This window comes from Symphalangus syndactylus, chromosome 10 (genome assembly GCF_028878055.3).
Source record: "Symphalangus syndactylus isolate Jambi chromosome 10, NHGRI_mSymSyn1-v2.1_pri, whole genome shotgun sequence".
Classification (NCBI taxonomy): domain Eukaryota; kingdom Metazoa; phylum Chordata; class Mammalia; order Primates; family Hylobatidae; genus Symphalangus; species Symphalangus syndactylus.
In genome coordinates, this window is record NC_072432.2 from 104,166,123 (window position 1) to 104,188,103 (window position 21,981).

The 21,981-nt window shown below is 43.9% G+C and overlaps 2 protein-coding genes across 53 annotated transcripts in view; one reads left to right on the plus strand and one right to left on the minus strand.

Annotated features, from left to right (window-relative positions):
• Positions 1-1,888, minus strand: part of CEP63 (centrosomal protein 63) — a 105,071-nt gene extending 103,183 nt beyond the window's left edge. For 7 of the 49 annotated variants that reach the window (XM_055295365.2, XM_055295367.2, XM_063611343.1 and 4 more), the window contains exon 1: positions 1,598-1,726. Coding sequence is in view for 18 of the 49 variants with exons in the window: in XM_063611350.1 (XP_063467420.1) it covers positions 1,598-1,753 (156 nt within the window). In the remaining 31 variants the exon portion in view is untranslated. Of the gene's footprint in view, positions 1-1,243 lie in introns of all 49 variants that reach the window. The other 42 variants (XM_063611350.1, XM_063611349.1, XM_063611348.1 and 39 more) reach the window with 20 other exon arrangements.
• Positions 1,717-10,684, plus strand: ANAPC13 (anaphase promoting complex subunit 13). 4 transcript variants are annotated; one of them, XM_055295374.2, is made up of 3 exons: positions 1,717-1,836; positions 5,412-5,537; positions 9,647-10,684. In XM_055295374.2, exons 2-3 carry the CDS (start codon positions 5,439-5,441, stop codon positions 9,770-9,772), a joined length of 225 nt encoding a protein of 74 aa, XP_055151349.1. In that variant the 5' UTR covers positions 1,717-1,836; positions 5,412-5,438; the 3' UTR covers positions 9,773-10,684. The 4 variants fall into 4 exon arrangements, with proteins under 4 accessions (XP_055151349.1, XP_055151350.1, XP_055151348.1 ...); XM_055295375.2 differs by lacking the exon at positions 1,717-1,836 and adding an exon at positions 2,078-2,222; XM_055295373.2 differs by lacking the exon at positions 1,717-1,836 and adding an exon at positions 2,311-2,469.
• Positions 10,685-21,981: the final 11,297 nt, after the last annotated feature.

Here is a 21,981-nt window from a genome sequence, read left to right on the forward strand (position 1 = left end):
ATTTAAGAGAGAGTTGAAGAAATCGTAATCTGACTGGATATTGACATTAGAGAATTTTTATTAATCTGTGTATGTGTAATGACAGTACTGTGGCTCTGTAAAACTGAAAAACCTAGCTCCTGACAGGGACAGGGAGGCGGACTAAAATAACATAAAGATCGGAGATTCAGTTCCTGAAACCTTATGTCAATGTTGGCTTTAGCTGCATTTCAAGTCAAGTTGACATTTTTTGAAAGCAGGAAGCAATGACAGAGTGGACTACTGATGCTGTCACCATCTGCCAGCACAACATAAATTAGAACAGAAAGGACTAAGCAAAGGTCTTCCACCTTTTAACGAGAGGAAATGGCATCAGTACAATCAACATATACAATTTTTACAAACAACTTTTAGATTTGCATCTACATACATTTTAAAAGGCAGTGTGCCTGTTTATAAATCTCTACTCCATTTTAGTTTCGGAGCATTTTACTACCCTGATCACTGATAATGCCATAGTCAAAAGGTAAACTCAAAATAAAAATTAATCTAAAAATGGTACTGCATGCCAAATTAAGAAAATATATACACTTTATCATTAAGCTACAGCTAACAGAAATCTAATCAACGATCCTTATGATTTCCTCGTATCTAAAAAATAAACGCAAGCACTTGAGGAACTGTATAAATACAGGGCATCTACCCTACAATACTGCTTTATTAAAATAATAAATTATTTTAATACGTTTAACCGGACATAAGGCTCAGGGAAAACTACTTTGTGCGTATCAGCGTACGGTGCTGAAACTACAAAAGATGACTAGTCTCTGACATCATACTCATCTTTACTCTCCTGATGTCGTAAGGGACATAAGAAAAACCACATTATAAACCTAAAGGTACTGTCTTCAAGTATCTCCATGATTAAAGTGTTCCTAAGAAACGGTCCTTATTTCTTTCTATCCCTGATTTGTGTTCATGGAGCAGTTAGTTCAGGGTACTCCAATTTCAGTCCACGATTTCTGCCACATTTCCGCACCTCTTGTACTAACATAACCGTTTAAACCAACTCACTATTTTAAAAGCTGCCAAACTTAACACGCCACCCTAAATGAGCGGGCCCCCTTGGGCAGTGAATGAAGTAGTCCCAACAGCACTAGCTAGACAGCAGCCCTGGCAGGGAGGCCGCACTGGGGTCTCTCCGCTGAAAAGGAGGGCGGGTCCGCCGGTGAAGGTGAGTACTGGGCGCAGCTCGCTCGCCCACCTGGCCACTCTCTGAAGCGCCCCCAGCACCCCGGCCTCCGAGGAAGGGCTGACCACCTGGCGAGGCCGAACCGCACGCCGGGCTGCGCCATGCTGGACTCCGCCGGTGTGCAGGGCATAGCGGGCCAGGCCGAGGGACGGGGCTCCGGGGCGGACCCGAGCCGGCGGGGACGCGCCTGGTGGTTCGCAGGCCGTTGCGCGAACCCGCCGCAAGCCCTGAAGCCGCGAAGCCAGAGTCACCAAGGCAGCCTGGGCCGCCTCCAGACCAGGACACGCCCGCCCTTTTCCCTTCCGACTTGCGCACAGGCGGTTACAGAGTTGCCGCAAGCACGCCCCTGAGCCTTCCCGCCTTTACCTCGGGCCGGCGCTGCGCACGCGCGCCACCGCTAAGCTTACGTCCAGCCTCTGTAGTCGGCGCGTTTGTTCCGCCCACTGCCCCCACACTTTTAATAATTGAAACAATGTCTTCTCCAGACTTCCCCTGCACGAGAGCAAATGAACTGACCCACATCCGGGAATCCGAGGAAAGAGTGTAGACACGTGATGCGGGGGGGCGTGGCAGGAGGAAGCGTCTGCGGCGGTGGCCGGGTGCCGGTAAGGGGTTCCAGCGCCCCCGGCCTAGGTTTTGGAGGCGCGGGAATGCGTTCGTTGCTCAGTGTCGGACTTCCCCCATTCCCATCGGCCGAGGCTGTCACTTTACGTTCATAACCGTTTTCTTTTCTGCACTCTGTGTCGGGAGGAAAGGGACTTGCGTGGCACCGCCAGACCTCCCCGTCTCCGCTTCCACGTTTGGTACATCCTGCCTCAGGCCGGAAGCCGCAGCTGAGGGGCGGCCTGACGTACGGTGCGGACGGTGGTGGCCTGCGAGGCTCATTTCTAGCAAGGAACAAGGCTTTACCGCTTTGACCTTATAAATACATGTTTACAAAACTATAATATATAGAAATTGATAAGACGTGTCCCTGTCCCAGGAAACGCAGGTACCGCGTATTTGGAAAGACATTCATCTGGGCTGTTTGGCAGGCTCCCCAGTTGGTGCCATGCTTTGTGCTTAGGGAACTGTGAGACTCCTGGAGGGGTGGGTACCGGGACCGCGCTCAGCCTGGGGTTTGGAGGCGGCCTCCTACAGGAAGCGACCTGGGACCTAAGATTTTTAGACTGACTGTGGGTTCACTGGAATAAAAGGAAGAAACAAAGAGCATTGCAGGCATCGGGACTGTCACGTGTGTAAGAAGAGTTTGTTCAGGAAACAGTGGTCGTACTGGGTGACGAGTACTTGGGACGGTGGCTTTAGTGCACAAGATAATCAATGTGCCCTGGGCATTGATTATCTTGATGCTTCCCATCCTTACAGCCCCTTATGAGGGAAGGCAGCTTCGCGCCTAATCCCGGAAATGGGATGTTGACCTTCAAGAGCTGACGCCTGCGTTGATCTTGAAAGGAAGAGTGGCGTTAGTGATGTGGGGTTTTAACTGTCAAGGCTGGAAAATGTGACAGGGTTGGAGGTGTTTGGAGAAGGGACAGGTGAAAAAGATTGAGGCCAAATGTGGAGAGATCTACTAAGGAATCATGGGTACAAAATGTACACATAACAGTTGGAGACAATACCTGAGCAATTGACCACAAAGCTGACCTAGCTTGTTTAGTAGATTAAGTTAGGAGAAGAAGCAAGAGTTCAAGGATAGAGGGCCTACTGAAGCTCGAGTGATTTGAGAAAACTTTACAAAGGTGGAAAATCTATGTGGGCCTGGGAAAGTCAGGTTTGGATCAGCTGAGGAAAGTGAGAAGGGTATCCCAGGAGACAGAGCAGCAAGGACAAAGGAGTAGCAGCAGGAAAGTGGGGAGCTCTTGTAAGACAGGGACTTCAAAAGTATAACCAAAACTTCGTCTTGCTTTGAGTTATCCACTGAATAGTACTCGGTTAATTATTGAGTACTGGATTAATTAAGCCCTCACCTGGCTCACAGGTGACAGAAGTAGCAGGGCGCATTTTGCTTAACTTTTGCCCAGATCCTTGTCATGGGGGTAAAAACCCTTTCCCACATCCCAGCACTTTTGGAGGCCGAGGCGGGCGGATCACAAGGTCTGGAGATCGAGACCATCCTGGCTAATGCGGTGAAACCCTGTCTCTACTAAAAATACAAAACATTAGCCGGGCATAGTGGCGGGCGCCTGTAGTCCCAGCTACTCGGGAGGCTGAGGCAGGAGAATTGCGTGAACCCGGGAGGCGGAGCTTGCAGTGAGCAGAGATCGTGCCACTGCACTCCAGCCCGGGTGACAAAGCAAGACTCCGTCTCAAAAAAAACCCTTTCCCATACCAATCTGTGTATAACTTTTGCCAAGGTGTTAGGGATATGTTGCAGTTATCCTATGGGGGACAGCTGTGAGCCTTTTTTTTTTTTTTTTTTGAGACGAAGTCTTGCTCTGTCGCCCAGGCTGGAGTGCAGTGGTGCTATCTCGGCTCACTGCAAGCTCCGCCTCCCAGGGTCATGCCATTCTCCTGCCTCAGCCTCCCGAGTAGCTGGGACTACAGGCGCCTGCCACCACGCCTGGCTAATTTTTTGTATTTTTAGTAGAGACGAGGTTTCACCCTGTTAGGCAGGACGGTCTTGATCTCCTGACCTCGTGACCCGCCCACCTCGGCCTCCCAAAGTGCTGAGATTACAGGCGTGAGCCACCGCGCCCGGCCCTGTGAGCCATTTTTACAAAAACTTCCACCTGCCTTGGCCGAAACCTCAGCATTCTTAGGCATAGGAACTCATGAACATACTGAGATAACAGTAAACTGGACTATGCGAAGGGACCAACTACAGACCTAACACAAATCTTCGAGGCAAGACGATGTCTGACGTTGAGCTTGTAAAGGAAATGGCTTCCTTCCTTAAAATATCACCCAGGCTGAGCTCTGAAAAAAGCACCTCCAGATGGTGGGTTCCACCCCCCCCCCCAAAATTGCTTGTTGTGTGAGTCTCCATAGTCTCAGAAACTGAGAATAACTGAGAGTACCTTTGATGCCAGTGGCTTCCAGGCTTTTTGGATTGTCACTTGGTAGCAGGGAGCACCCATAGGATGATGCCTATAATGAGTCAGGGCCCAACCTTGGAAACAGGGAATCCAGAAGTATCCTCCAAGCTAGCCAGCCTTTTGAATTAGATTATAGCAGTTTCAGAGAAAAATGGGGAATCAGCCATGGTCAAGGAGCTAAATAAGCATCCTGACCATTTGGGCCAGAAATTAAAGGGAGTGTAGCGTTAAGAATTAGAGGAAGGAACCTCCAAGGAAGGAGCTACCCCAAAGGGAATCAGAAACTGGAGAAACTTTTGCAGTATGAGGTTCTACCACTGGTGTTCACCTAGAAGTGCTTTGTTCGGATCTCAGCCTGGGTACTATTTTAGGGAAGGAAGCCGTTTCCTTTACAGTATGTTCATGTGACACCTATGCCTAAGAATGCTGAAGTTTGAGCCAGGGGCTAGAAAGGAAACTTAGCTGGCCATTATGAGTCAGGGACTCATCAAAGGCATCACAAACAGGAAAAGGTGAATGTTCAAGTTAGAAGAGAAGAGCTACATTGAGATGCAACGTATTAATATTTGAGGGCCTCATTTAAGAACGTGTTGCTCTCCTGTCACACTCTATGACACTGGTCTGTCAACTGGGCTATGCCTGTCCAGTATACACTATAAAATATGTATCAGTTGGGGTTGGAGAGAGGAACTGTGATCAAAGTAGTCACCTGGCCCATATGAGAAAATGAACCTTGGCCGGGCGTGGTGGCTCACACCTGTAATCCCAGCACTTTGGGAGGCCGAGGCGGGCGGATCACAAGGTCAGAAGATCGAGACCATCCTAGCTAACACGGTGAAACCCCATCTCTACTAAACATACAAAAAATTAGCCGGGCGTGGTGGCAGGCGCCTGTAGTCCCAGCTACTAGGGAGGCTGAGGCAGGAGAATGGCATGAACCTGGGAGGCGGAGCTTGCAGTGAGCCGAGATCGCGCCACTACACTCCAGCCTGGGCGACGGAGCAAGACTCTGTCTCAAAAAAAAAAGAGAAAATGAACCTTTTCCCAAAAGGTGGCCCCAGACTAAAAAGCCTGGAGAATCCTAATAGTGGATTGTACCATCTCTTCAGTCTTTGTGTTTAAGAAATAACCTCTTTGGCTTACAGATTTGACAAGATCAAAGCTGCAGGAAAATGGACAGTGAGGTTCAGAGAGATGGAAGGATCTTGGATTTGATTGATGATGCTTGGCGAGAAGACAAGCTGCCTTATGAGGATGTCGCAATACCACTGGTAGGTTATGATTTGAGCTGAGGATGGGTTAAAGGTATTGATCTGGCAGTAACTAGTGGAGGAGGGATATCAATGGAAGATAAACTAGTGTGGCAAAGAAATCAAAGCTGTGGAATTCTCTAACTCTAGAAGCCTCTGGAGAGCATCCAGTTGTATGTTTTATTTGAAGAAAAATGTGGTTCAGGGAGCTAACATGGCCAGGTCAGTTAGGAGTCATGCCAGGACTAGAGCCCAAATTTTCTGAGCCATGTTCTATCCACCACACAAAAACCAGAGAAACCAAATAATGAGAGTTGAATGTGCAAGATGGGGAGGAACAAGAAGCAGCAGCATTTGAGCTCTGTTTCTTACTTCCCTGCCTGTGGCTCATCAGTCTTTTGGCATTTTTAGAAACTCACATTCTTGGAGCATACACCTGTCTTAGGTTCCCTGGAAAATACTCAGAAGATACCTCGATATTCTTTTGCGTTTAGGCCAGTGGCTTTCTGGAATATTCTTTTCTTCCCTATCTTTGGAAAACTCTGCTGCAGGGAGTTTGTTAAACCTCATGTAATAAGTGATCCAAAAGTTTTGCTTATATAAATGTTTGTTTAAAATCCTATTTGTGTCATAGAGGCCTAAAAAAGGGAAAACGGGACTGTTTTTCTTTAAAGCATGCCAGCTGCCCTGAGAAGAGTAGTTAGTATTAAATAAAATAAATTTATAGTTAGAATATCTGCTGCTGCTGTTTACAAAGAAATAAAATAGTTCATCTGTATTTTCATTTACGAATAAGGGATAGTAATATGTTCAGTGAACAATGTACGTATCAAATAACAAGTCATAGCTTAGTTCAAGCTTAGGAAAATAGTCAAAAAAGAGAGCATAATAAGAATTATAGATGTCATTTATTGAATACCAGTTTTATGCCATGGACTGAGGTTGGAAATATACATTATCTCTAATTCTTAAACAACCCTGTGAGGGAGGTGCTGTTATTCCCATTTTATAGGAAAAGAATAGGATCAGAAAGGGCAACTTGCCCAAACTCTGGTAGCAGGTAAGTAGGGCTTCATATAACATATACCTAGGTCTGTGAAGTTCCAAATCCTGTCTTGTGAACTTTTGTTCATTCATTCATTTGACAAGCATTTTTTGAAGCCTACTGTATGCCATAAGACTATATGAACATAAGATACAGTTCCTGCTCCTGAGGGGTCTAGAAAGGCAACACTTACAGATAAGTAATTGTGATAATAAATATTCTAGGTGGAGGCATAAACATCCACACCATATAGGAAGTGGCTGATTGCCTGGTGGGCATCAGAAAGGCTTCTGAGAGAATGTCATGTTTAAGCTGGGTCATAAGGAAGGACCAGAAGTTTAGTGGAGGTAGACAAGGGTATTGCAGCAGAGGGGACAGATAGATAAAGGTCTAGAGTTTTGAAAGACTTTGGGACATGGTGAGTCATTCAGTGTGGATGAAGAATACGTTTGTCACATAAGTAGGCTGAAACGTTGGGCTTGGATCAGATTGAGAGTGGTATTTGATACCACACTTAGACCTCATCCTCAGGAGATCCAGGAATGAATGGTCTTAAAAGCAAGACTGCTATGCTCAGATTTGGCTTTTGGAAAATCAGTTTAGCAGCATTGTTAGAGATTGTGTGACATGGAGAAAGGGGCAAGTGAGACCAATTGGCCAGCTGTTGCTCTGGTCTGGACAAGGGAGGAGGGCCTAAACAAAGTCAAGAAAATAAAGGAGATGTCCACTTCTGGAGAAGTTTATGGCTCAGATTGGAGAACATTTGTGTGGCAGGGGATGAAGGAGAGGGAAGTTTCCCTGCTGACTTCCAGGCGAAGTTGGCTTGGCCCTGCTGCTAATCCACACCTTTCACTTGTCTTGTGATTCTAAGGCAATGTGTCTGCCAGTTAGGTTTTGCTGCATAACAAATCACCCCAAAGCTTAGTGACTTAAAAGAGCAACTGTTTATTTCATGATTTTGTAGCTCAGCTGGGAGGGACTTCTAGTCTGCACCAGCTCAGCTGATCCCTGCCAAGCTTGCTTGTGTTGTGCAGTCAGCCAACAGACTGTCTGGAGGCTGGGTAATCTAGGACTGTCTCACATGTCTGGCAGTTAACAAGCTGTCTGCTGGGTGATGGGGTGACTATGCCATGGTCTCTGGTATCCAGAAGCTAGCCCAGACTTCTCAGTTTCAGGGTTCCAAGAGCAACCTGAGGAAACCGCAGAGCTTCGTGGAGCTTAGGCCAAGAACTGGCCCACTGGCAAGACAGCTTCATTCTGTTGGCCAAAGCAACTCACAGGGCCAGTCCAAATCCAAGATTGGGGAAATCAATTTCACCTTTTGATAAGAGTAGCTGCAAAGAACTAAGGGCGTTTTACAGTACCCTATAATGGATGGCTGGGTTTATGATACTTTTGTTTTTGTTTTCCAGGCATATATGTGATTTTATGTGTTGGCATGTATTGCAAGGGACAGTAGATACCAAATGAAAGACACATTATTTTAGAAAGCATACCACAGGTAGGATGAAATTAAGCAAAGTTGTCTGCTTCTGAATTAAAGAGTTCATTAACCAAGGACCTATTTATTCTTTGTCATCTATAAGTAATTATTAGGACTGAACTTTCTTTTTAAGTTTAAGATAATATATTATTGTGTTACAATAAATGATAGCTCTTTTCAATCTGTTCAAGTATGTTTGAATCTGTCTTGTAGAACAAGATGTATGTGATTTGAATATAGATAAGTAAATATCATTTAATATATACTGAGCATAATTTTAGAGGGGAAAACATATTCACATACTACAAATTAGAATCCAGTGGAAAATTTTAAGTCTGAATATTGCATAACAGTTTGCTAACCATAAAACAAAACATAGATAATTGAAAAGAAATATATTGGTATCTGTGAACTGTAGTACAAAGCAGAGTTTTCAGTAGTAATACATTTAAACTTAAAATTCAGGGAAATGATCCCAGATCCTACAGTAAGTGTGGCCCATGACTTACCATTTTAAGAAAATTGCTGGTAGGGTGTGAATTGGTCATTTGTTGTGTTTTTTTGTTGCCCTGCTCCACCACTAGGGGGAGGTCTCATCTATTAATTACATTTTGAGTGTTTCCTTCCCTACTTCCATTTTTATTATAATATAGACATGTTGGGCCAGGCGCGGTGGCTCGCGCCTGTAATCCCAGCACTTTGGGAGGCTGAGGCGGGTGGATCACCTGAGGTCGGGAGTTTGAGACCGGCCTGACCAACATGGAGAAACCCCATCTCTACTAAAAAAATAATAATAATAATAATACAAAATTAGCCGGGCATGGTGGTGCATGCCTGTAATCCCAGCTACTCGGGAGGCTGAGGCAGGAGAATCGCTTGAACCCGGGAGGCAGAGGTTGTGGTGAGCCGAGATCATGCCATTACACTCCAACCTGGGCAACAAAAGCGAAACTCCATCTCAAAAAAAAAAAAAGACATGTTGGGTCCAAGATAATTTTTTGGATACATTTCTTGTGTCTAAGGAATATGCCAGCAAACTAGTATTCTTTTAAAGCACGCTCCCCCTAAAGAAGATTTAGGATTGGCTCACCTCAGTGTTCCTAGCCACTAATAATAATAGCAAATATTCCTTGAGCAATGGATACCCCACACAGTGCTCAGCACTTGATCTAAATTACCTCACCTAATCCTTACAGTAGTCTTGTGAGGTGATAGCTCTTTAGTTCTCCCATTTGCCAAGGAAGAAACAAAGGCCCCAAGGGTTTGCATACCTTGCCCAAGTAACCCAGCAAATGGGAGAGTTGTGGTCTTGGATCCTAGTTGGCTTCCAAAAGCCTCTGCCCTTAACCCTTCTGCTACAGTGCCTCCTTCACAAATGTCAGAGTCAAAATGCCCATCACTCCCTACTGAAGAAGGCCCAGGCCATGTTTGAATGATACTTCTGACAGTTTCCTCACGTGTATGATTTTAGCTTTTTTAGAATACACATATCAATTATGTTGCCTGTTCCTAGGAACTCACAAGCTTTAATTCTAAGTGTTCTTGAGTTCCAAGAAGATGCAGAATATATTACTGTTCTGAATTTCTATTGTATCTTTTCAGAATGAGCTTCCTGAACCTGAACAAGACAATGGTGGCACCACAGAATCTGTCAAAGAACAAGAAATGAAGTGGACAGACTTAGCCTTACAGTACCTCCATGAGAATGTTCCCCCCATTGGAAACTGACACTTGGCTCCTTTCTTGTGGATGGATTTTCTAAAAGTACACAGATAAAGCATGTTTTGTTTCAGTCTCCTAATTCAAATCTTTGAGTAATAAATCAGCACTCAAAAATGTACACCCATTTAGTTTGTAGTAGCAAAGTGCGATGTGAAAATGTTCACCAGAATGAGAAACTGAGATTTCTCAGTAATAGTGAATATTTGGCGCTTTAAGCCTAAAACTCTTCATTGAGTAGCTTGCATTATGAACATGATTGGTTAAACATTTGCCTCCACCTCTGATTTTGCTTTACTGTCAAATTTTAACACCTTCCAACTACTTATGTGTGTCCTGTAACACAGGTGATTGAACGTATGAGAGGGAAAGGCAAAGAAAAAGGAAAACAGACACTAGGAGAATTATTAACTTCTCATACTTCCCCACACTGAGAAGCATTCGGAGTGTATTTAGCCTGTAGATGTTGTGATATGCAAATATCCCATTCCCTGGTTACTGGCATTCCTAAGATTCTTCATGGTATTTTCAAACTTTGGATAAATTTACAGATTAGAAAGATATCTGACAGTTACCTCTGTTCTCCTTACAAATTCCTTTTGTGCTGCTGAAAAGGATCTTTGGCTAGGTGGATGACTAGTTTTATTTAGTAATGGCATTTCTTATTTTCTCAAAGCCCTTTCAGTTATAACCACCCCACTATGGAATCAGTATTTAGTTATACACTTGTATAAGAACCTGTATTTTGAAAAGCACATTCATGTATATTTATTCCTGGAATTATCTGCCTGTTAAACAGTGTCTTTGATGTTCTCTCCCCAGATTGTAAACTCTGTAAGAAGCAGCCCCAGCTGCTTGTATCTGTATCCCTTGTTGAAACTCTGAAAACACTGAATAACTAAAATGTCTTCTCATCCTTTTTATGCTGGGTCTTTTTGTTTATTTAGCTTTTAGGAGGAAGAGGTACATGAAAAAACAAATTAGCTTATTTTAGGTTTTCAATCACAAACATGATTTTAGCAGCTATCCTATAATCCAAATACATCCAGGCTGATTTCTTCTCTTTGCATCAGTAGTTCTGCCTAGAAATCTTTTGTCTTCAGAATAAAGACCCGAAGGCACCAGTCCCTTCAACAAGCAAAGAAAGACAACCTAATAGAAAAGAGACTTACAATATTAAAAAAAAAAATCATACAAGAGAAAAAGCTTTTCAAAAAATTAAAGTACCTAGAATGCCACAGTTCTTTCACATTCTTGTTAAATGAGGATTTTACAGCCTACTTGTGATATGTAATCTCTGAGACACTGACATCTAAGAACTTGACAAATGTTCGTGTGAATCCTGCCTAGCCTTTCCCTGGAATATGAGTAGACCAGTAAAATATGAAAGCTATTCTTGATTTCTGCTGAACCAGAATATGATATGTGTAAGACAGCTGTTGGTTTGTGTCTATGACAATCATCTGAGAACTGCCCCCACCCCCAGGAATAGCCTCTGGGCAAGTTCGTAACTTGTGTTATGGTGCCAGAACTGTAATTCATTGTATCAGGAATTAGGTGACCTTATCTGGGCTAGTCAGATTTTGTCAACCAGGGCTTCAAAATCTCTGTCTAGGACTGGCTTGAGGATGATGGGCACAAGAAATGCTAAGTTGCTGTTACAGGGTAGCTTTCTTCAATTGTCTGTACCGAAACACCCAAAAAGAAAAGTATCTGGAGAGGGAGGCCGAGAGGCTTTGTGGCCTATTGGTTCCTGCCAGCTTTCCAGTTTAGAGCCTGCATATTGCTTTTCTCTGTGGGAGGCACCATGCCTGGCACTGGGAATATAGCAGTGAACGAAGTAAGTATGGCCTCTCCCTTCATGGAGCCTTTAGTTGGGGAGGCAGGCATTAAACCATTAGCCATACAAATACATGATTTCAATTTGGGGCGTATGCTAGGAAGGAAAAATAAAAGATGTGACTTAGGGTGGGTTCCCAGAAGCCAAGCCTGAGGCAGAGATTTCTTGTGCAAGTGATTTATTGCGGTGCTTTCAGAAGAGTCCTGTAAGGTAAACAGGATAGGGCAGGGAAAGAAGCTGAGCCAAGATGTGGTTTGAGCTGAAGTCTAGCTTCAGTCTGATCCAATGGGATTTCTGGGCCGTGATGATGCCAAGAGTTCTCTCACTTTGAGGCAAGGGGTTAGGCCTTTGCGCTGAGTATTAATTGGTCAGTCATTGGCTTGGCCCCTCCCACAATCCCCCAGTGAGAGCGTAACCTCCCAGGCATTGCCAGGTGACACATCTCTCCAGAGGACACTGTAAGAAGCAGCCTCGGCTGCTTGTATCTGTATCCCTTGTTGAAACTGAAAACACTGAATAACTAAAATCTCTTCTCACAGCTGTGAGCCTTTGACAGCCAATACACAGTAGCTGGGGGAATGGGTACCAACAGTACTACTGCAGTATAGGAGAATGTGACTGGAGGCGATCTGATTTATATTGAATAATCCAAGGGAGACCTTGTGATTAGCAGCTTTTATAGCACATAATTTGAAATACTAATTTTGTCTCTGAATTTTTTTCCGATCTCCAAGGAAGTAATCAGGTCCTGTGTGCTTCCTGTGCACAGCAGAAAGTGGACATGCTTAATAATAACCCTAGCCCTTGTTTGGGAAGCAGGGGAGGGTGGGAGAGAAGAGGGTCTGCAGACAGGAGCCTCTTAGGAGTAGTGGAAAGCTGGTACAACTCAGTACCACAGTGAGATGGTGAACTTCAGAGTTTCATGGTTTGTTGGGTGCTCCAGAGGAAACCTGCACCTCAACACTGAGTCTTCAGACGAGGCAAAGACCTCCAACCTTGGAACCCCCTCCTACAAGGGCCCCCTCAGACTTGGCAGTGAAGATAATAGCAACGACCCAGATGGACTGAAGAGTAGAGGTCTTAACCCATTTTTCCAGGTCATTCATGAGTGTCCTAAATGCTTGCAAGACCCTAAGAAGGGGAAAGGACACCCAGTGACCACAGAATTAATGTCTGCTTGCAGTGCATCAGAGTGAGGCCAAATGGACTTAATTTGCTTTGAAGAAAAGAAATGTGCTATCTCTTGTACCCTCCTTGAGCTTGTGAGCCAACACCCAAAGGATGAGTAGTAGTAATAAGGGGAAGAATTGGGAGATGAGGATTGCTTACAGAGAGAGCTAACTGCATAAAGCCAGGAGGTATGACCGGCATTATAAGCAAGGTGGGTAGGCAGGTGTCTGATTTTAAAAAGTTTTTCTAAGTCATTGAAAGGTTCTGACTAGAGAGAGTGGCCTGATCAGATTGGATTTAAATTTATATATTGTATATCACTTTGGAGGTAAGAATAGAAGTGGAAAGACAAATTAGAAGAGCTTTGCATTGGCTCAAGTGAGAGATGATGGTAGTTTGGATTGGCAAGCTACAGGCAGAAGTAGAAGGACTTGAAATATTTGTTCGAGGTGGAATTGTCCAGACTTGCCCAGTGTGAGCACCGCCCTCATGACCCAGGGGTTAGATCTCTGAGCTAGACACAAGACTAAAGTTACAGCCCCTACTCTCTGGAAACAAGGTCTGAGTCCGGGGGCTGCCCATCCTTTGAAGCCCAACTTAGACTCACGTCGTAATAGTATCGTAACAATGACACAATGGTTAATCAGGCACTTCTATGCACTTTAAACACATGAGTTCCAGCCCTGACATTCACCTTTGAGGTGGACAGCATTGTCCTTATTGATCAGGAGATGGTGACTTAAATGATTTGTTCCAAGTTAACGTTGAAAGACTTATTCCAGGCTGGACGCGGTGGCTCACGCCTGTAATCCCAGCGCTTTGGGAGGCTGAGGCGGGCAGATCATCTGAGGTCAGGAGTTTGAGACCAGCCTTGCCAACATGATGAAACCCTGTCTCTACTAAGAATATATTAAAAACAAAAACAAACAAACAAAAAACTAGCCGGGCATGGTAGTCGGCACCTGTAATCCCAGCTACTTGGGAAGCTGAGGCAGGAGAATTGCTTGAACCCAGGAAACAGAGGTTGTAGTGAGCTGACACGGTGCCACTGCACTCCAGCCTGGGCAACAGAGTGAGACTCCATCAAAAAAAAAAAAAAAACACAAAAGACTTATTCCAAGTCATTCAAATAGTAAATGGATTCCTACCTAGGTTGTCTGATCCCAAAATTCATGTCCTCTCCCTGGACCATGTTACCTTTCCTGTAAAACTTTCTGTGACATGGGAAGAAAATCCTACCAGAATAGTTAGAACTTTAAACTATGTACCTTGTTTCTAAAATTGAGACAAAGAATTAGAAGCATTTTTAATAGGAGCATGGGAGTCATGAAACATTTAAAGATTCAACCTTTTATCATACTCATATATAATGTTGTCACCATGAGTCCTGTTGTCACCGGATTTTATACGAGATTAAATCTCTGTAGTTTCAGATTTTGGTGCATTTGAGAGGATAGTTTAATGTCAATGCTACAATACCCAGCAGGGGGCGCTCAATTCCTTTAGAAAATTTGAATCACTGGCTGATTGTTAGCTCTGAACACTGAAGATTCTCAATACATGTGATCTTTCGCTGGAAAGTGATTCTGTATACCTGGGCTGCCCAAAGTGCTAGGTAGCGGTTATGTGAAGAAAGCACAGCCTTCCTGGGATTCTGGCCAGCCAGGCTTGCACTGAGCAGCTCACCTAGTGGGCTCCTCACTCATGCTTTGTCAGGGGCAAAGTGAGGGCACCCAAAAGGTGAGGGCAGTTCAGAACTTTTGGTTAAAGAAAAAGAGGTCTGGAACCAGGAATTTTGCCCACCTGTGTCCCCAACTTATAGTCAGGCCTGGGGCTCTTTCATTAAGCTATTTCCCAGATCTTTGCATGAAATCGTTTGGATAATTTAGGCATCACCCAGGAATAATCCATTAGGCTCTAGAAAGACTGTTTTTCTTTTTTTAAAACAAAACAAAACAAAACAACTCTTATTCATGTGCAGATTTGTTAATACAGGGACACTGTTGTCACAGGAGTTTGGTATACAAATCATTTCATCACTCAGGTACTAAGCCTAGTACCCAATAGTTATTTCTCCTGCTCCCCTCCCTCCTTCACCCTCCTCCCTCAAGTAGGCCCCAGTGTCTGCTTTTCCCCTTTTTGTGCCTATTGGTTCTCATTATTTAGCCCCCACTTATGAAAACATGCGGTGTTTGGCTTTCTGTTTCTGCGTTAGTTTGCTAAAGATAACGGCCTTCAGCTCCATCCACGTTCCTTCAAAGGACCTGATCTCCTTTTTAATGGCTACATAGCATTGCGTGGTGTATATGTACCACATTTTCTTTATTCAGTCTACCATTGGTGGGCATTTAGGTTGATTCCATGAAAAGACTGTTTTTCAAAGCTTTCTTTCTTGATTTGGCCCCGCTTTACCCACAGTTATATTTGTTCCCCAGTTTCTCACTCTCACTGTGCCATACCCCATCAGTGAGCTCTCGAGGAAAGACTGGGTAGTGGCAGGCCTGAAAAGGCATCTGGGTGGTCTCCTAAAGGGACATCATATCTTGTGGCCTTCCTGGCCCGGATGATGGATGGTCCTGGCCTCTGCACCCGAACCAGCCTGGACCAGCTGCTCAGGCGTGCGAGCAAGGCAGTTACCCAGGGCCTGCACTCAAAAGGGCCCACATTTGGTATAATGCTCTGCTTTTGCTGTCTTGAAAGTGTTAATAATTTTTAACAAGGAATGCACATTTTCATTTTGCACTGGGCCCCATAAATTAGGTAGCTGATCCTTGAATCTATGGTATCTCTCAGGGTTCCATGCTGGACAGTGACTAAACCCAGCAAACGCCCTCACCTTAGAAGTGAGAATTCAAGGGACTGGGTGTCGGCCTTTGGGATGACAGAAAAGCAACCAAGGCCAGGAGGAGTGACAGGGAAAATGCTGGGTCAGACCCCCAGGCTTGCCAGAGTCCTGACAGGGGTTCAGGTCCTCGAATGATCTCCTAGGCAGTTGCTGAAATTGGTTCCTCAGCTCAACTGAACCCTCTGTCTTTTTTGCTTCCTGAAAACTAACCTCACTGACCATGGGAGGAAGGAGAGGTACAGAACTTGAAGTGAGGTTATCACTCAATCTCAGAGCATGTCCCTGCCTAAATTTCATCTGGCTCTTAGCCAACTACTGTATGAACTTGCACTCTGTCACCCTGGTCCCAGCAATGCAGCTGTTGCAGAATCGAGCCTCTTGAGTGCTGTAGGTGTGAGAAACACAACTACAGAGCTGGGACCAATGGTTACCCCATTCCTGCATTAGTTCTGCTCATTACTGTAAGGATTTCCACCTAGATTTTTATTTTAGTTTACCAACTGGGTTGAACCATATGAAAAAACTGATTTTATATATCAAAAATTGTCAGATAATTGCAATTTCCTGTTTTCAGCTAATATTATTCTTACCAAGAGCCAATTGTGTGTGTATACAAACACACGCACACCACACACGAACCGGATTTGATGGAGGTGGGTGGGGGGGGACAGGCAAAGGGTGGAGAATTTGAAAACAACCAAATGACTCCAAAGGAAGTGGGGGAGAGGTTGACGTACAGACCCATCCCAGTTATTCCACGCCTTCCCTGTGACTCAGATCCCCTTTATCATGCTGCCATCACCCAAAGGCAAAAGGAGCTTTCCTCTGCCCATGCATGATCTCCTGTACCTTCTTGGCATCTGTGCCCGTGCTTCCTCCCCACCTGTCATCTTAGTCTCCAGCAGTTCCCCTGTTCCCCTCCACCATGCCCACAGAGTGGTACTCACTTGAAGTGGTACACAGTCTAATGGCACAGGGCTTCTGGAGAGACAGTGAGGTGGATGCATCCCTGCCTCTTGGCCAGTGAGGATGCCTGACACCTGTCGATGACTAAGAGCTGATGCATCCTCCCTTTACTCAGCCCAGAGAGACAGGAGGCATGGGTCTGCCTGATGATGCCCTTCTTCCTGGCCTCATTGTCACCACTCTTGCCTCCCAGCCCCTACTCTCAGGGATGGGCAGATGTTACGGATATTCTCCCCACTTACCCTACTGCTCCCCTCTGGGCCTGGAGATTAGGTGCCTATTTTTTAGTCTGAGATCTTAGTCCAGACATACACGCATCATACAGCAAGGACTCCAGGAGTGCAAGAAAAATGAGTCCCGGGCTGGCTTATAGAGTCTCAGATGGACTCGAGGCAGAAGTGGAGAGGGCTGGAGCTCTAGTCCCCCTCCCTTGCATTGATTCTGCTGCCTGCCTCTTTCATCCGGGCTCTCTCTTTCAATCAATCAATCTCCGTGTTTGTTCCTATTTCTCTCTTGCTTACTGTGTTTTCTCCCTTGCTCATTTATTTATTTATTTATTTATTTATTTATTTTATTTATTTATTTATTTTTTTGAGACGGAGTCTCTCTCTGTCCCCAGGCTGGAGTGTGCAGTGGCACAATCTCGGCTCACTGCAAGCTCCACCTCCCAGTTTCACGCCATTCTCCTGCCTCAGCCTCCGGAGTAGCTGGGACGACAGGCGCCCGCCACCATGCCTGGCTAATTTTTTTTTTTTTTCCTATTTTTAGTAGAGATGGGGTTTCACTGTGTTAGCCAGGATGGTCTCCTGATCTCATGATCCACCCGCCTCGGCCTCCCAAAGTGCTGGGATTACAGGCATGAGCCACCGTGCCCGGCCCTCTCCCTTGCTCTTATTCAAGCGTTTATCTAGACATCCTAGTCTATACATTGGACTTGTTTTCTTATGTCATTCAAATTGCAATTATCTCTAAAGTAGAACTTACATCAAATTCATATCTCATTCTGTTGTACATAGTAGTTATTTACTTAAAATTATATGTAAGTAAAATGTATATAGGCTGCCTCAAAGTACAGTGGCTAAGAGGACACGCCTTTGAGGCAAGAAAGACCTAGGTTCAAAACCCAGCCAAGCAACACACCAGTCCATCCCCAAGCAGGTAATTTGCCATTCTGAACCTCAGTTTCCTCATTGAAAATGGGGTTGATAATACTTCTTACATGAAACGCTTCTGGAAGGAGTACATGAGACAACGCAAGTAAAGTGCTTAGAAAAGTTTCTGGCACATGGTAGCACTTGGTAAATATTAGCCATTGTTTTCAATGTAATACAATAAGTATTTCAAAAAAGTTTACATTGATACTCCGAAGTCAAGCAAAGAATAATTTTATTATATAAAAAATAACTTGCAGGTAATCCTTAGGAATTATTTTACACAGTAGAAACAGCAATGAATTAGGAGACAGAAGACCCGGGTTCAGGTTCTGGCTCCACCATTTGCTGACTGTGTGACCAGGAGCCTGATTGTTAACTTCACTGAGCCTACTTCCTAGGGCTGGAGAGTAAAAACATATTTAAAACTGTTTTGTAGTTATAAAGAACTATACACATTTAAGTTAAACATGATTTGTTTACTTCATAATTGTGTAATTTCATTCTTAAATTCATGTTTCATGTAGCGTTTTAATATATGTGCTAATTTAAACCTAATAAATGTACATATGGGCATATCTGTATGTGAATATGCATAAACATCTTTTGTAAAGTCTGGAAGAAAAGAAACTATAGGCAGTAGTTACTTCTAGGGACAAGATTAAACTGGTGAGGAAGGAAATTGTCCCAGCTTACTTTGTATCCTCCTGAAAAGGCAATGAGGTTGTGGATAATCTTTTCAAGTAATAATGTTGATATTGTGAGTCAGAAAAGCATTTTTCTTTTTTGAGACAGAGTCTTGCTCTGTAGCCCAGGCTGGTGCAGTGGCACGATCTCAGCTTACTGCAACCTCCGACCCCCAGGTTCAAGCAATTCTCCTGTCTCAGCCTCCTGAGTAGCTGGGATTACAGGCACGTGCCATCATGCCCAGCTAATTTTTGTACTTTTAGTAGAGACAGGGTTTTGCCATGTTGGCCAGGCTGGTCTCAAACTCCTGACCTCAGGTGATCCACCTGCCTCAGCCTCCCAAAGTGCTGAGATTACAGGAGTGAGCCACCACGCCCAGCCAGAAAAGTGTTATTTAAAAAAATAAATGAATAAAAATAAAAATAAATAAAACTACTCTCACTGCCTTTGAATAAATATTTGAAATGTATGTTAAAACTTATGTCTGCAATCAGTAACTTTTCATTCCTCTAATACTCAGCAGTGAGCATCAGCTCTGTGCAAAGCACCCTGAGAGAAGCATACGCAAGTCAGACGTGAATTGCACCTGAGATTACACTGTGTTAGACCAGATAAGACACTTATCATATAAAAAGCCAAAATATAAAAAGAAAGTGGTCAGTGTGCCCAGTGCACAATAAATGCTAAAGAAATACTTACTAGATAAATAGTGCAGTGGTGCAAGTAGGCAAAGAGATGGATGAATTAATGGATGGATGGATGGATGGATGGATGGATGGATGGATGGATGGATGGATGGTGGTAGTACCATGGAAGAGGGGAGTCAGAGAAGAAATAGATCTCCTACAGTTGAGGGAATTTAGGAAAGCTTTGTGGAGAAGGTAGCCTTTTGAAACAAAGGCCAGATTTGAACATCTGGGGATTAGAAGACGAGTTAGGACAGTACCTTATGGTGATGACATTCTGTCATTTCGATTTTCTTTTTCCTTCTCTCTCTTCTTTTCAACTAAGGGTAGGGCTGGTGTGTTTGGAAACATTTGGGAACTTTTTATCTTTTTTTTTTTGGTTGTCACAATGTCTGGGATGGTGGGGGAGGTACCAGAGAATACCGCTACATATAGTGAGATGTTGGCAGGGTTAGTAAATATACGGCAAAGAAGAATTGTTCTATCCAAAACTCTGATAGTGACCACATTGAGAAATACCAGTAAGTGAGAGAAGCATCATAAATAGATCATTACAATGTCATTTAAAAAAATTGCTGACATAGATATCTTTACAAGTTTTCTGCTTTTGTCAGCCAGTTCAGTTGATGTGATCTCCCTTCTAGGCAAAGGAGCAGGGAAGTAAGATTGCAAAGGCCCATGATGGGGCGGGGAGCAGTGCTGAGCAGACAGAGGACTAGTCTACGGAGATTGAACTTTGGTCTTCAGGAAAAGGGGGCCCAATCGAGGCTTGTAATTAGGGGAATAATCTTGTCATATCTGTTCTTTAGGGAATATCAAACCTCTAATTTTTGAGCCTGTTATGAAGCCAAAATGTGAAGTGGTAACAAGTTTATTTTTTAGAGCTTCATCCTGGCTTTGCTTCAGAAAGCAGAAAGAGTTCATTGTATATTTTTTAAACATTCTCCTTTAAATTTTTTAAATTTAATTTATAAAATATTTAATAATTTGAAAGACAAATTATTCAACAAATTATGCTGAGACAATGGTTTTCCATTTAGGAAAAAACAACAACCCAAGTTAGGGTTTCAAGAATTAAACATGAAAAAATTGTCAAAGGTGTTAGAAGGAAATGTAGTTGAATACTTTAGGATATTTGAGGTAGAAGAAGCCTTCTTAAGTAGTTACAAAAGCCAAGAAGCAGAAAGTACAAAAATAGATCAACAAAATTTCTACATGACAAAAATATAAATTTAAAAGAATAGAAGGTATTCATAACACGTATAAAAGACAAAAAAATGTTCCAGATAACCCATAAAACCTCTATAAATTAATAAGACAATATAACCCCAATAGAAAAATAGGCAGTGAGTACCATCAGGCGATTCATAGAAAAAAGATGGAAGACCTGAAAACATGATGATGGCGGATATTTCAGGCTGACTTTCCCTACTTCCCATGCTGCCGCCTTGCAGCTTGCCTCACCGCATGCTGGAGCCTAGAAAGCCACAGCCTGCAGCGTCCTGGCTCCCTAAGAGCTGAGCTTCTGCCTGTGACCTGGTTTCTCTTGATTGGATGTACCCTCAAGAGACCTACTAACTCCACTGGCAGACAGAGTTGAGAAGGTCCTTGTTTTTAGTGTTTTGATTGGGGTTATTTTGGGTTTTTTGTTTGTTTGGTTTTGGTTTTTTCCCTGCATTAACAACAGCAAAGACCTCAGTGTCTAGCTCCGGTCTCCAGCTTCTTGGGCGTTGTGGCCAGGACGTAGAGCATCTACCACACAGCTGAGGCAGTATGGTTCTGGAGACCAGGTATGGCTGAGGCTTCCTGGTTTCCGATTGCCGAGCCAGCAGTTGGGGCGCAGCTTCCCGAATCCCCAGCTTCCCGGTCATGAGGGAAGGGAAAGCTCCCTTGGTGGGTCCGTTCTGAGCTGGAGTTCTGGGAGTCAGTCCTCGAAGCTCATCCTGAACTTGCTATTCTACCTTATCTGACAAAATGTTAAACACTCAATTCCCTATATTAAATCACTTTCTACATAAACTAAGGGAGTGGCTTCTGTCATTTCTAGCTGAACTCTGACACCTAACTAATAAAGAAATTCAAACTAAACCAGCAATGCTATATTATTTCTCATTCATTACAAAGTCAACACTTAAAAAGACTGACAAAATTCAACATTGGTGAGGATGTGGGGAAATGGGAAATGGGTTGTCTCGGAAAGCCTTTTTTTTTTTTTTTTTTTTTTTTGAGACAGGGTCTTGCTCTGTCACCCAGGCTGGAATGCAGTGGTGCAATCACAGCTCACTGCACCCTTGACTACCCGGGTTCAAGCGATCCTCCCACCTCAGCCTTCCAAGTAGCTGGGACTACAGGCACAAGCCACCAAGCCGGCCTAACCTTTTTTTTGTATTTTTAGTAAAGGAAGAGTTTCCCTATGTTGCCCAGACTGGTCTCAAACTCCTGGGCTCAAGTGACCCACCTGCCTCGACCTCCCAAAGTGCTGGGATTACAGGCATGAGCCACCGTGCTCAGCCTGGAGAACCATTTTGAAGGCAGTTTAGCAGTATCTATCCAAGTGTAAAATGTGCATCTCATCCAACCCAGCAATCCCACCTCTAGGTATCTGTCAAAGAGACATATTGGTACATGTCCTTAAGGCAACATTTCTCAAGGATATTAAATGCATCATTGTGAGTAATGGAAAAATACTACTAAGTAGCTGAAATGCCCATCAAGAGGGAATATTTAAGAAATTATTATACAACCATGCTTTGGCATGTTCTGCAGTAGTCAAAGAATGAGGCAGAGCTCCAAATACTAATATGGAAAGATCCCAGACACATTTCCAAGTGAAAAATAAGCTGTAAAACAGCACGCATAGTATTATATCATTT

What these genes read in the sequence shown, in the direction of transcription:
- ANAPC13 (XM_055295374.2), top strand. Translation starts at nt 5,439, where the DNA reads ATGGACAGTGAGGTTCAGAGAGATGGAAGGATCTTGGATTTGATTGAT. An exon ending in AGGATGTCGCAATACCACTG is followed by an intron (nt 5,538 to 9,646) that starts GTAGGTTATGAT and finishes GTATCTTTTCAG; the next exon opens with AATGAGCTTCCTGAACCTGA.